Source organism: Orbicella faveolata, unplaced genomic scaffold, assembly GCF_042242905.1.
Source record: "Orbicella faveolata isolate gen_17 unplaced genomic scaffold, um_ofav_v1 contig_26, whole genome shotgun sequence".
In the NCBI taxonomy this organism is placed as follows: Eukaryota; Metazoa; Cnidaria; class Anthozoa; order Scleractinia; family Merulinidae; genus Orbicella; species Orbicella faveolata.
In genome coordinates this window covers 10,151,390-10,163,501 of record NW_028301554.1, presented here as the reverse complement: position 1 = coordinate 10,163,501, position 12,112 = coordinate 10,151,390, and the positions used below count along the sequence as shown (strand labels likewise).

At 39.9% G+C, this 12,112-nt stretch overlaps 1 protein-coding gene across 1 annotated transcript; it reads left to right on the top strand.

Moving 5' to 3' along the window:
* The first annotated feature begins 4,217 nt into the window (after window positions 1-4,217).
* On the top strand, window positions 4,218-12,090 carry LOC110053272 (uncharacterized). Its single transcript, XM_020759485.2, has 9 exons — window positions 4,218-4,423; window positions 4,639-4,772; window positions 6,597-6,642; window positions 6,783-6,854; window positions 9,146-9,216; window positions 9,482-9,557; window positions 10,665-10,727; window positions 11,045-11,114; window positions 11,810-12,090. The coding sequence occupies exons 1-9, from the start codon at window positions 4,310-4,312 to the stop codon at window positions 11,890-11,892; spliced, it is 729 nt and encodes a 242-aa protein (XP_020615144.1). The 5' UTR covers window positions 4,218-4,309; the 3' UTR covers window positions 11,893-12,090.
* The last annotated feature ends 22 nt before the right edge of the window (window positions 12,091-12,112 follow it).

Sequence of the window (12,112 nt, the reverse complement as noted above, 5' to 3'; positions counted from 1 at the left end):
CCGCGTAACGGGATTTTTTCCTTGTTTGTTTTTTGTGTGTGTTTTGCTGTTGTTGTTGTTGCTGATTTTGTTTGTCTGTTTGCCTTTTTTTTCCTTTGTTTTTCGAAGTGAAAAAAAAAATGTGAACATTATTATTCGTGTTTGGCGGTGTTTTTCCCACCCTTTGGCCAAATTTACCGCATTTCCGGAGGCACTTTTTTCCGCGGGCGTACTTTCTCACGCTTCCGGGAGGTCGGTCTCGGAGGAGAATGACGACGCCAACAGTTCTCGACTTTCATTATCAGTCACCTTAGTTTCCTTGCTGCTCGATCTATTTCAAGGTTTGAGAAAAGCTACAACACAGAATAGAGGAAAGAGGATCGGATCTTTTGCCTTAACGGATCTTTTTGTTTATGTAAGCAAGCGATAACGGTTAAACCCAGCGGGTAGCGAATTTACTTTGACAATACTCTGTGTTTGACCGCGGGCAACAAAAGACCGGACAACGTGACAAAAGCGCCAAAATATTTGGGGGTTTAGCGTTGTGTGACATGAGACATCCCAAGAAACCAGAAGGGGACTAAGATAAAGATCCAACAAATAATAATTGACTAGGTCAAATTTTGCTCCTCCATTCCCTGTGAAAAAAAGGTGCACTCACTGACTACTGGGGAACCCATTAAATCGAGTGGAAACGAGGTGAAAATCCTCCGTTTGTACCGGTTATCCCTCAATTGGGGGAAAGGGTTCAAATGACTGGTGCATTACTTGTTTACGCGGGTGTCATCATCAAGACTACAGATTATGTTGTCGAGTTCACTCAAGTATAAAAGAACAAAGCCCAGTTGCAAAGTAAACAAATTTTACCGGTCTTGCTGGAATAGGCCTGTCCCGATTGTGTTCGGCAACAGTTGAGCAGCTTTCGGCGTTTGGAGCAACTTTTTGCGGCTAACAACTTTTGCCCTTCTGAGCAACTTTTGAGCAAAATATCGTCGGAACACTTAACAACGAAAAAGTCAACGATTTCATAGGAAACTTCAATTTATGCGAACTTCTTGAATGTTTATCAACTTTTTAAAGTTTGAAAACATAACCTGTCACTTGACAACGTTCGGCAAAACGACAAATGAACCATGCGTTTTGTTGCGTTGGACTTAGGAGTATCGAGTATCGTAAATTTGGCCCATATTTGGGAGCAATAAAGCTTTGTTAAAATTGATTTTTATATAAAAATATCAAGAAATTTAGGAACCATTTTTTTAAATTTAGGTAGCAAATCTTTCGATTTTTAGAGATTTTTTTTAGCAACTTTTAGGCATTTCAGTGAGCAACAACTTTCCAGCATTTTACAAGCAAAGTGCTAAGCTTTTAATTTTGTACTTATTATTCCCGTGAATTTTCTGCTGCTTTTCTCTGTTTTCTGCATTCAGTCGCTTTTGTTGTAGTAATAATAATAATAATAATAATAATAATAATAATAATAATAATAATAATAATAATAATAAAAAATAATGGTAATAGGACTGAGTGGAGTCCAATTTGCCTTTTAATCCTCCGTCGATTTGGCTACCCTGAATTAAAGAAACGATAACAAACAAGCATATTGGAAAGGGATACCCATATCACCAGGGATTTGGTTATCCCACTTTCCCAGTGTTCAAAGGACTTAGTCTTGTCTACTTTATTTGCATTTTTTATAGAATTGTCTCCGAAGAAAAAAATTGCTTTAATGGCAAAATCTAATAGGAGGGATGGTTAAGGAAAGAGCGAGAAATAAACAAATGTGAGACTTTCCCTGTATCCAAAGATTAGCCTTGTCTATACTTTATTTATATTTATTTTGGTTTTGTCCCCGAAACAAAAAACTTATTTAATGGCATAGAGAACTGTTCGCCGGCAAAATCTACGTACACTAGGAGGGATGGTCAAGGAAAGAGCGACAAACAAGTCTAAGCCAGAGTTTATTTCCGACAGGCAACACATACAGAGGTCGGTCACAGCTTGAGACCCGCATATTGCGTGACGGCAAGGTGCAAGTTGTTGAATTTTGCAACATTTGGCTAACCATAGACCAGAGGTTCTCTTCATACAAGACGTTTCAGGCACCTCTGTTTTTAGATACAGATTAACTAGAAATGTCTTTTCGGGCCCGAAAAGTTTCTGGAGGCTTTCGAGAAACGTGTCCCAGTTCAGCCATTGATAAATTTCGTTATGTAGGACTACACTGAATATTCTCCCCGTAGGCCAGACGTAAACCCATGTCTTGCTCGGAAGGTTTTTCGAAGGTTTTTAACATGGCAGAAAAGAGAACAGATATGTGCTTTCTTCGACAAGTTGCATACGCCTAACAAGAGTGGGAGAGAGTTATTGTAGGGTACTTGACCAGACCATCGAAAAACATAATATTTCCAAAGGTGTTTTAAGGTCGGCGGGATGTGGTGGGGGCCCGGGGGGGGGTACTCCCAGAAAAATTGGGTGGGGGTGTGCGGCCCGCTTCCCAAAACCCTTACCCTATTTATGAGCAAAATCTGCGATTTTCCCTACCCTATTTATGACCTGACCCTTAAATCCAAACCCTATTTCAGACCTGCGTTATAATTAGTTCGCTAGTTCAGACCAATGTTAGACATAATTTGTGAAGGGCTTTTGTTGATTTTCCTTTCGATAATGATGAAAAACTGGCTTCTTCTTAAAAACATACACATATCAAGGCAACAACAACAACAACAACAATTTATTGGTATTCCTATATAGATGGTGTTACGTAAATACAGAATCGCTAAATAAAAATTCAAAAACGAAACAAATTTCAATAGCAACCAGAAAGAGAAATAAACATAGTTAGTTAAAAGACTCTTCATTTTAAGTTCTAGGGTTACAAAGTTCTCTTATTTGTAGTGCTTCATATGTAAAGTAACCTAGTTTTTTACAAATAAAAGTGTCAGCATTGTTAAATAGAAATATCGTTTTCTCTGTGTTATTAAAGGAATCAAATGTTGGATATTTCTTGATGATATCATTTGTGACTTGTTGTCTAATGTTATTGTATCGGTCACAATGAAATAAGAAATGCATTTCATTCTCAATTTGGTTAGAACAGCAGTACTGACAAATTCTAAGAGTTTCAGGTAATTTAGGAGTACAGTGTCGCCCAGATTCAATTCTAAGATTATGATTACCAGATCGGAGTTTTGCCAAAACTTGTCTATGTTTGAGGTTCTTTACTTGTTCTAGGCACTCAGATTTGCTTACATCTCTTTTGAAACTTGAGTAGAAATTCAACTTTCTGTTAGACCGAATTATCTCCATTTGGTGTCTTTTCATATCATTTGAGATGTGATGATTTTAGTTTGTGTAAATTATGTTTGATGATTTGTTCATTGTAATTGTGTGTGTTTGTATTATGCGGATGGTTTTGGTCATCTAAATAATTTTTGATGATTTCATTGACTGTTAACATGAAAGAGGACTGCTTCATTTGCCAGTTGATTGGAAATATTGAGGCATTGTTTGCATATCAAGGCTAGAGTTCAAAAACCATACCCTTTTTATGACCAAAATGGCCAAAATCAGCTAAAATCGATACCCTATTTATGACCAAAACGGCTGAAAAACCATACCCTTTAAGGCCGCACATACCTAATATAGCCCATATAAGGGAGTCCCCCCCCCCCGGGGTGGGGGAAGGAGGCTGAGACGCCATGAAAGTACACCGTAAACGTAGCGTGACAGGCATAGTGTGATTCAAAGAAGTAGCCTGACCACAAGTTATGAAAGTCAAGCATGTCTGTTCCGCCACGCATTGTATTCTGTTCACCTGAAACAAACTCCTGCATGAGACATGGTTAAAAGCGAAATGCAGATGTTGTTCTTCTTATAGTTATTTTAAACCTCAGAGGGAAAGGAAAGTTATGGCATAAATGGTTAACTTCTAAACACCAACAGATATAAAAAGACATTTTGAAAGTACAGATGAGATGCGATAACGCCTGCCTTGTCCCCAGGGAAAATCACACCTCGAAATGTGCCAGCGAGGCAAAAAGCTTTTACACTAACAATAAAAACAACTTCAGTTCTTCCCGCTTTCGGTAAATAGCTCTGCGAATACATAAGTTTCAACTTGCAGTTCACGAAATTTAATAAAATTCAGGAAAGAAGCTATCACGCAGTGAAGAAGAGAGCTTTGGCATATTTTAAATTCCATGTCCCCGCCCTTGACATGACATTGGTTAATAAATATAATTAAATCTGGGTCACAGGGACTTAAACTGCCGTATTGACTTGGTCAGGAGTGTTGGATTTTGGAACGCTCTTTTATTTAGAAAGCAAAATGGAAACCATCAGAAAGAAACTCGACGTTCTTCGACACACTCTGAATGAGACAGAAGATCGGGCAATTAATGCCGAGAAAGAATTAGAAAAGTCAACCCAAAGAAACGCTGAAGTAGGGATTACCCTAAGTTAATATGTTGGTTCTTTCTTACAGCAGTCAAAAATATGCCGCAAAAAATCATCCACTCTCTTTTTCTCGAGAAAACTGTCCATTACGTCAAGTAACTGAGACGGAGTTACGCCTCACGCCACCGGATTAGATGAACAGAACAACTTTGCTCAGTTTCTAAAATTGATGTCGTTGATAATGGCTGTTGTTCTTTGCAGGTCGAAAAGGAAGTCCAGAAGTTGACAACTGAGCTTCAAAAAGTGGAAGATGACCTGGATGCGTCCGAATCGCGCTTGGCTGATGTTACTTTGCAACTAGAACAGGCCGAACAACAAATGGACGAAAACGGAAGGTATTACACTATATTTGTTGTCTTACCGTAAATACTTCAAATAACAAATTCGCCTTAACAAGTGCATGTTACTATTATCAGCAACCCAGCCTTGAATATCCTGTTATCTTGATTTCTGCATACGAATTTCAAGGCGTTTTCAAGCCATTACCTACTTTTATAGCGACAGCTCTCGACTACCTTCCCATTCCGCTTGTTCGCGTCTGTGAGTAAATATAAACAAGGATAGGAAAAGTTCCGTCTTTAAAACTCTGTCTCTGATTCCTGAAAAATTCTGCGAGACTTCAACTTTCTGAGATTATATTGCAATTTGAAAGGAGCTTTTATAAGCATTTCTCGAACAAAATTATATTTTAGTTTGAAGTTATTCACATCCTCGTAGAACAGAGTTTCAAGTTTACTCATTTCGTGACTTGAATTGATTCCCACAGGGTTGACCGTCAGCATTAAGTCTAAACAAAATTTTTCTTGCCGGTACTCTTTGCTCTCTCCAAACATGTGGTACTAACTAGTTTTACTCATATTGCGGAGTCAGTTCCATTTTCTAGGTATAAAGAAATTTTGAAAACAGTTTGTTCACTATGAAATAAAGACTTGGAAGGAAATCAACAGAAACAAGGCTGATTTTTCGGTTCGTTTGGCACGGTATGGGCGTACCCGTCTCAGCCAATGGAATTTGAGAACAAGTTGACCTCACAGATTTAATCATTTAAGAGTAATTGCAATTTTCATGCAAAATATACAATTAGTTATTGTCTTGAGACGTCTCGCCTCACCTCATTATTGTAATGATGGATATCGAGCTAAAATTCTGTTTAGACGAGAAGAGTCAATCACGAACCCACACTTCCCGCCAGAACTGCTATCGAAAGTCGGAGTTCACAAAAACACCCAGAAATGGTTTGTCGCTCTATATTTTGCTTCGAACTAGCAAACGAGCGGATCCAGGATTTTTCAAGGGGGTACGGGGTGGATGGTATCTTGGGGTTGCAGAATCAATGGAGCATGTCTCCCTAAAGTTGCAATTTGAAAGCTGAAACTTACAGTCGAACCTCCACTATCGGTCACATCTCTCCAACTAAACGGGCTCCTTTTTTTGTGTCCCGGCGGACGGTCCATACATTCACTCTTATTTTAACCTCTCTACAGCGTCTTCTTCTCCACAACGGCAACGGCCACGGCCACTAAAGCGTGTACCAACTTCCAATAACCTCTCGACCACGACCAGCTAATCAACTATTGACGAACAGTATATATTAAAAAAGGTCACCAATCTTGATCCGTACTGCGTGTCGTTGGTCGGTGATATATAGCGGTTTTTAATTGAGTTTCGCAAATTGTCCGTTCTCTAGCCGTAGTAAAACAGAAGCCAAAGCCAAAGTATTTGCTTGATTCCTTTCGACCCTCAATTGAAAACCACTCTATTTTGATCATCTTACTTCTCTATTTCTACTGAGCATTTTTTTTTTAAAAATAAGAATGTTGTAACCCCCCCCCCGAAAAAAACAGGTGTCATTTTTCACCCGTACCTCCTCATAACGGCCACCCCTCCACAAGGGCCACTTCTAGCCCTGTTTCTTGTGAAGTCCGCTATGATGATTGACAGCGACGAAACACGAAATCGTTGAGTTCCGTCAGTGTCAGACCAAAGCGCACTAACAGAACATCAAACAGAAGAAATAGGTACTGGGTCTCGCTGCTCCGGCCTCAGCCGACTTATCTTTATAAAGCTTCCTATGTACCTGGGTTTTCATGATTTGTGACAAGTATCGGGCTAATAACACCAACATTCCTTTATAATTTTAAGATGCTTTTTCTTTGCAGAGTGAGAAAGGTGCTGGAAGACAGGGCAATGGGAGACATAGAGCGAGTAATGAAACTGTTTCTCTTCATTTTTCACTCGTCTTTGTTTTGGACTGTTGTGTGACGAAGTGGTCATGCATGTCACGCAAGTGTTAAGTTATTATTTTTTAAATTTTGATTTATATTTGTATTTTTATTATTTAACAGCAAACTCAGTTTGAAACAAAGTTGCAACAAGAAAAAGAAAAGCATGCATCTGCAGAAGCTGAAATTGAAGAAGTAAGAAATTGTTTAAAAACATAAAACTTTGTGCTCCTGTGATGAGAAAAAAAAGTGCAATTTAGCCTAGCGGGAGTAATTAATCGTCTAAAGGCCAGATTGCTCTTTTTCCGTGTTTGTAGTGAATTTAGAAAAGGCCTGTAATAAAACGCTTGCTGAAAGTTTTACTTCTATTTAACCGACCTTGAGCCCGAGCTTTCTATGAGGTCTATGAGCCAAGAGTTAACTAGGCGAGGGCGAGTAGTTTAATTGTTTAGTAGACACCTCAAAGGATTACTGTTAGAAAGCTACAATTTTGTGTATTTTTAAGCTTAAAATTAAGAATAATTTTTAGTTTCAAGAGCAGCTCGCGTGCGATCGTTGTCCATCGGCGATTAGTATAAATCTACTAGCGTTCTCTCTGATTGGTTACACTACTCATTTTCTATTCCTGTAGACAGTGTGCGCTTGTTAACAAACTGGCGGCCGCTTCTTTGTGTTTTCGAGGTGTCTGTGAAGAGGATTTAGATGAAGCTTTTGACGACTAGTACATTTACACAAAAACAATTAGATTATTCCCTCTCGATTTCTATGCGTGATAGAAATCTCGAGCTCACTAATTGTTGAATAGAAAACAATGAGAAAACCAATCAGATTTGAGGATTTTCAATAGAACACAGCTGAGTGGTTGCTTAACACAGAGCCAGAACACAGAACTAGCTAGAACTAGAAAAGAAAGGAAAATCACCCGCTTCTTTCGACCATTGAAGTTCTCCTTACTTGCACGTGACCATCATTACGTCAGCGCTAGTGTTAGTTCTGTTCTTTATTGGTTCAGCTATCATACATTAATGGAATTCTACTGGTATTAGTAATAATGCAAATGTTGCAATCTGATTGGCTAAGCTACTCAGACACTGTCAACCATCAATGGGCAGTGGCTGGAGGTCGTTAAAATAGTGACAAAATATTGTCGTTTCAACTAAGCTTAGAAGAGAGATTTAGAAATATATAAACCATAGTCTTCATTTGGCGCGAAAATATACTCGCATATTTGTCCGCGGACATTGTCTGTTCCGAGAAGCGAACAGTCTTCCGAGAGCGTAGCTCGAGGCCGAGCAAAGCTCCCGGGGGTATACTTGATCCATGTTTGGGCATTGGGGTGCCGCCGAGGTTTTGAAATCCTGACCCTGTTTAGGACAAAAATACTCTTAACACGCCCCCTGTGTAGGACACAGAAACACAAAGAAACTAGACCTACCAGTAGGATCTATTCTGTCAATGCGTTCTTGTAATAATGGTGATAAGTGGAATTTTTTTTACCGACAACAATAGCATTCTTGTCCAGAAAATGATCTGATATTGATTGATTACCTTGTAATGGCCCCTCAACGTCTCTCGACTCGTAATACCATATCCTGTTAAGGACAAAGGCGAGTAAAATTGTATACCCTGTTAAGGACAGCGAGGCCAAAAAACCATACCCTGTCTAGCTGCACGGCCCCGCATAGCCCAATTAAGGGAGTACCTCCCGGGGGAAAGCTGTGAGCTTTGAGGAACAGACAAATTTCGAAGCATATTTTCACGCTAAATGAAGGCTATCGTGTTTATTATCCTTCAAATCTTTATCGCAGCACGCGCAGTTTTGAAAATTGGGGAATGTCACTCGGATATTCCCCAGATTTAGCTGGGGCATATTCAGTCACGTGACGCGTTTAAACCAATATTTGATGGATTATAATACTGGGCCGGGTTGTTCAAAAGTGGGTTAAGATAACCCAAGGTTAGTGCGATATTTGAATTCAGATATGAAAGCTCTTTTTGTGTAAAATTTGATGATTGGATGCTCTAAAAAGGGTAAAAAAAATTATCGGATAAAATGCTTCTGAACAAAAGAAATAGAAACCCGGATGAAAATTAAGCCGTGGGTTAGCGCCAATCGACCTTCGAACAACTGGACCCTGGATATGAAATTCCCTAGAAGACTTCAAGAGAGGCATTCCTGCTACACGACTTTAGAGCCTAAAGTTGTTCAATGAACTGATAAGCGCGCGTACACAGATGCAAGTTTCAAATGACAGTTCGGTGGAGCGCGATTTCGTCGAAGCCTATCAAAAGTCCAATAAAGCTTGAAGATGCAGTTGGAAATTAAATCATTGTTGTAACGGAACTTTTGTGAGAATTTTGCTAAAACTATTAGATAAGTCACTCTCTATTTCTTAGATGTGAATGTTAATACGACCCGCTCATCACCTCACTGAAAGTTCTTATAGGATGTTTTCCAATGTACTTTTGCTATATGTTATTTGTAGTTGGAAGCTCAGCTTGCCGCCGCAGAAGAGGAGCTCGAAGAGCTGGAAGCCCGTGCTGAGGAAGAAGACGAGTAAGGTTTACAGAGCTGTTTGACAATATTATGTTAATAAAGCAGGCCGCGTTCTTTTCACCAACAAGACACTGCGCAATTTAAAGTTCACGAAACTTCGCACTTTACTATAAAACTGGGCGGCGAGGCTTACTTTTGTTTGAATGAAAAAATGGGAAGAGGTCCATTGGTTTTGTTCTTAGCTCCTTTAACCAACCCATAGCCTGTATTCATTCTCCATAGCCTCTTACAAACGAGGATTTATTTTTCTCTCCTTTACAATCAGACGCGTTAGAGAGCTGGAAGAAGAAAATAATCTGGTCGGCAACAGCCTACGTTCACTGGAAATCCAGACTGATAAGGTATTCATAACGCTTATTGACCAACCGTCTCTGTCTGTGATAATGGCCTGGACCGAGAGTATGCGTACGAGCCACAATAGGCCACGTTCGATATATCAATATTCTAATATGGCGCCGAGGCTTTCAGGACAAAAAAAAATTTTTAAGTTGCTGTTGTCTCTCAATTCCCCAAAGAGATTTGGATACAAAGAAAACAATACCAAATATAGCACCTCGGAGCCATGTTCGAATATTCATATATCGAATGTGACCTATTGAAAATCTTAAAACCAAAACTAAAGTCATCACTATAGCCAATCACAAAGGACACAGTCACAAACGATCCATTAAACCAATCAAAACTTGAAGTAAATACATGTAGCTGAACCGAAGCACTGGCAAGCGTGTGCGAGCGAACCACGATTGGTTTTGGTTTTACTTCTGACTGGATGAAAAAGAGGCGCGAATTTTTTTAAATCTAATAGTCTAGTCAAATAATACAAAACCAGTGACTTTTCTGCAGGGTAAGAGACAGTAGTCCAGTTTCGAGTTCGCCATGACCGCTGAATAAAAGCACTGAGAACGCATTTGTACAGGGTTAGCCTCGACCTAAAAAAAATATTCACAAATACCGGCGGGAAGGTGCCACAAATTTGAAAATTAAACAATACACAGAGCTGTAAACAGGTCATCTTCTCGCTGGAATTTGTGAATATTTTTTTTAAGTCGAGGTTAACCCTGTGCAAATGCGTTCTCAGTACTTTTAATCAGCGGTCACGGCGAACTCGAAACTGGACTATTTATAGAACTCTATGAAAACATCAGTAAACATGTGAAACTAAAGAAGCCATTCCGGGGGCAGTTATTTCTTGAGAGAAGCCTGTAGATTGTACTGTAACATAGCTGCAGAGATGGCTTCTCGTTTGTCATCTTCTCTCGACTTATAATAATCGCCATTGCGTACATTCTCGTCATACTCGTTTATTGTGTCCTCCTCCACCCCAGGCTCCGCGCGGATTCTCTCAGCCCAAGCTTTTTCATAGTGAACTGCGACTGACATCCAGGGTCAGGCAAACATTCCAGTTCCGTGACTGCGTGTTATATAAATTTGATTTGACTTTCTCGCAGTCTCGCTGTCATTTGAATGAAGTTGAAGAAAAAATCAAGAGCATCGAAGAAGAGTTTAATGAGGTAAGATACGTTTATGTTTGTTCCCATTTCGCAAATGCTGATGCCAAAAGGAACCTTCTCTTACCTGCCACTTAGGGATGGACCATTACATTTTTGAGGGAGGAGGAGTCGTTGGGAAATTTTCTGCACCTGCTTGAATTTTTTACCAATGGCTCCCCTTACACGATTTGTTTTTGCTCCGTCCCGTTGCGCGGCGACCCAAACTGGTGAAAAAACAATGATTAGGTGTAACTTATATTAAATTACATCTTTTGAGAACGTTTTGTGTATTATGTTTTGTACAATAATATGCAATAACCAGCATCTTTGCGTTGCAGACGGTGAAGTTGGCTGATGAAGCGGAAGCAAAAGTGTCGGATTTGGAAAGGGAAGCTGACGCAGTGGATGGTATGAACAAATAATGATCTTTTCTTGGCTCTGATGTATACCTTACCTTAAGGCTTTACTTTGTCGCTGGCTACGTCGCTAGGCTTGGTTCGCACCACTGAATCGCAGTATCGCCCGTCCGTCCTTGGCTGACTTCATTCCAGAGGTCAACGGTTCACGTGGGTTGGAGGAAGAATCCCTGGGGAGCCACTAAAGGGGGGGTGGGGGGTGGGAAGTACCCAATGAGAAAAGTTGCAGGGAAGTGTGAATGAAAGCGCAGATAATAATTTACCCCCAGTAACAATCCTATTAAACTACCAAGCAACTTACTGAACGACCTGAAATTTGTGATAATCGGCCTAGCGCCTGATGTGTATGGGTATGAAGACTAACCGTTGTTGATACCCATATCTACAGAGGCCGGGGATGCGAATATTTATTGTACGCACTTCACACAGGTGTCGGGCCCGTTCGATTCTTCGGTAGGGCGGACATCCCCGTAAATGGGTCGGGTACATGAGCTCTCGTAAGGTCTCACAAGAATAGCTTGATACCATTTGAGAGGACAATAGAACAAACAACAGAAATAATGCTCCTAGCCCTAAGACAATAACAGCTGCAAACAAGCAAAATAATTACAAGCTACCTTCTGCCGTAAAGGTTCAGAAAACGTTGACTGTATAACTACTGACTAACTCTCCAATCTGTTTTTTCAGCTGCTCTGTTGAAAATCAAGGAAGAGCACGACGCAGCAGCGGAGGAGCTGCAATCCACTCTACAGGAATTTGAAGAAATGTGAAATACAAGTGAACAGAAACTTGATATGACCAACGAGAAAAATTTAGTTTGCGTTAAAACCCGGGTATACCCATCTATGTCCCCTTTTGGCTTTTGGCTTAAATCTCGCAGTTACGTTTGCTTTATAAGGCTAGCTTTTTCCAGAATGATAATTTACTTGCTTAGTCTTTTAAGGGTTATTAAAAAGCATTTTGCTTGATACATGTATGCGTGGTACGTCA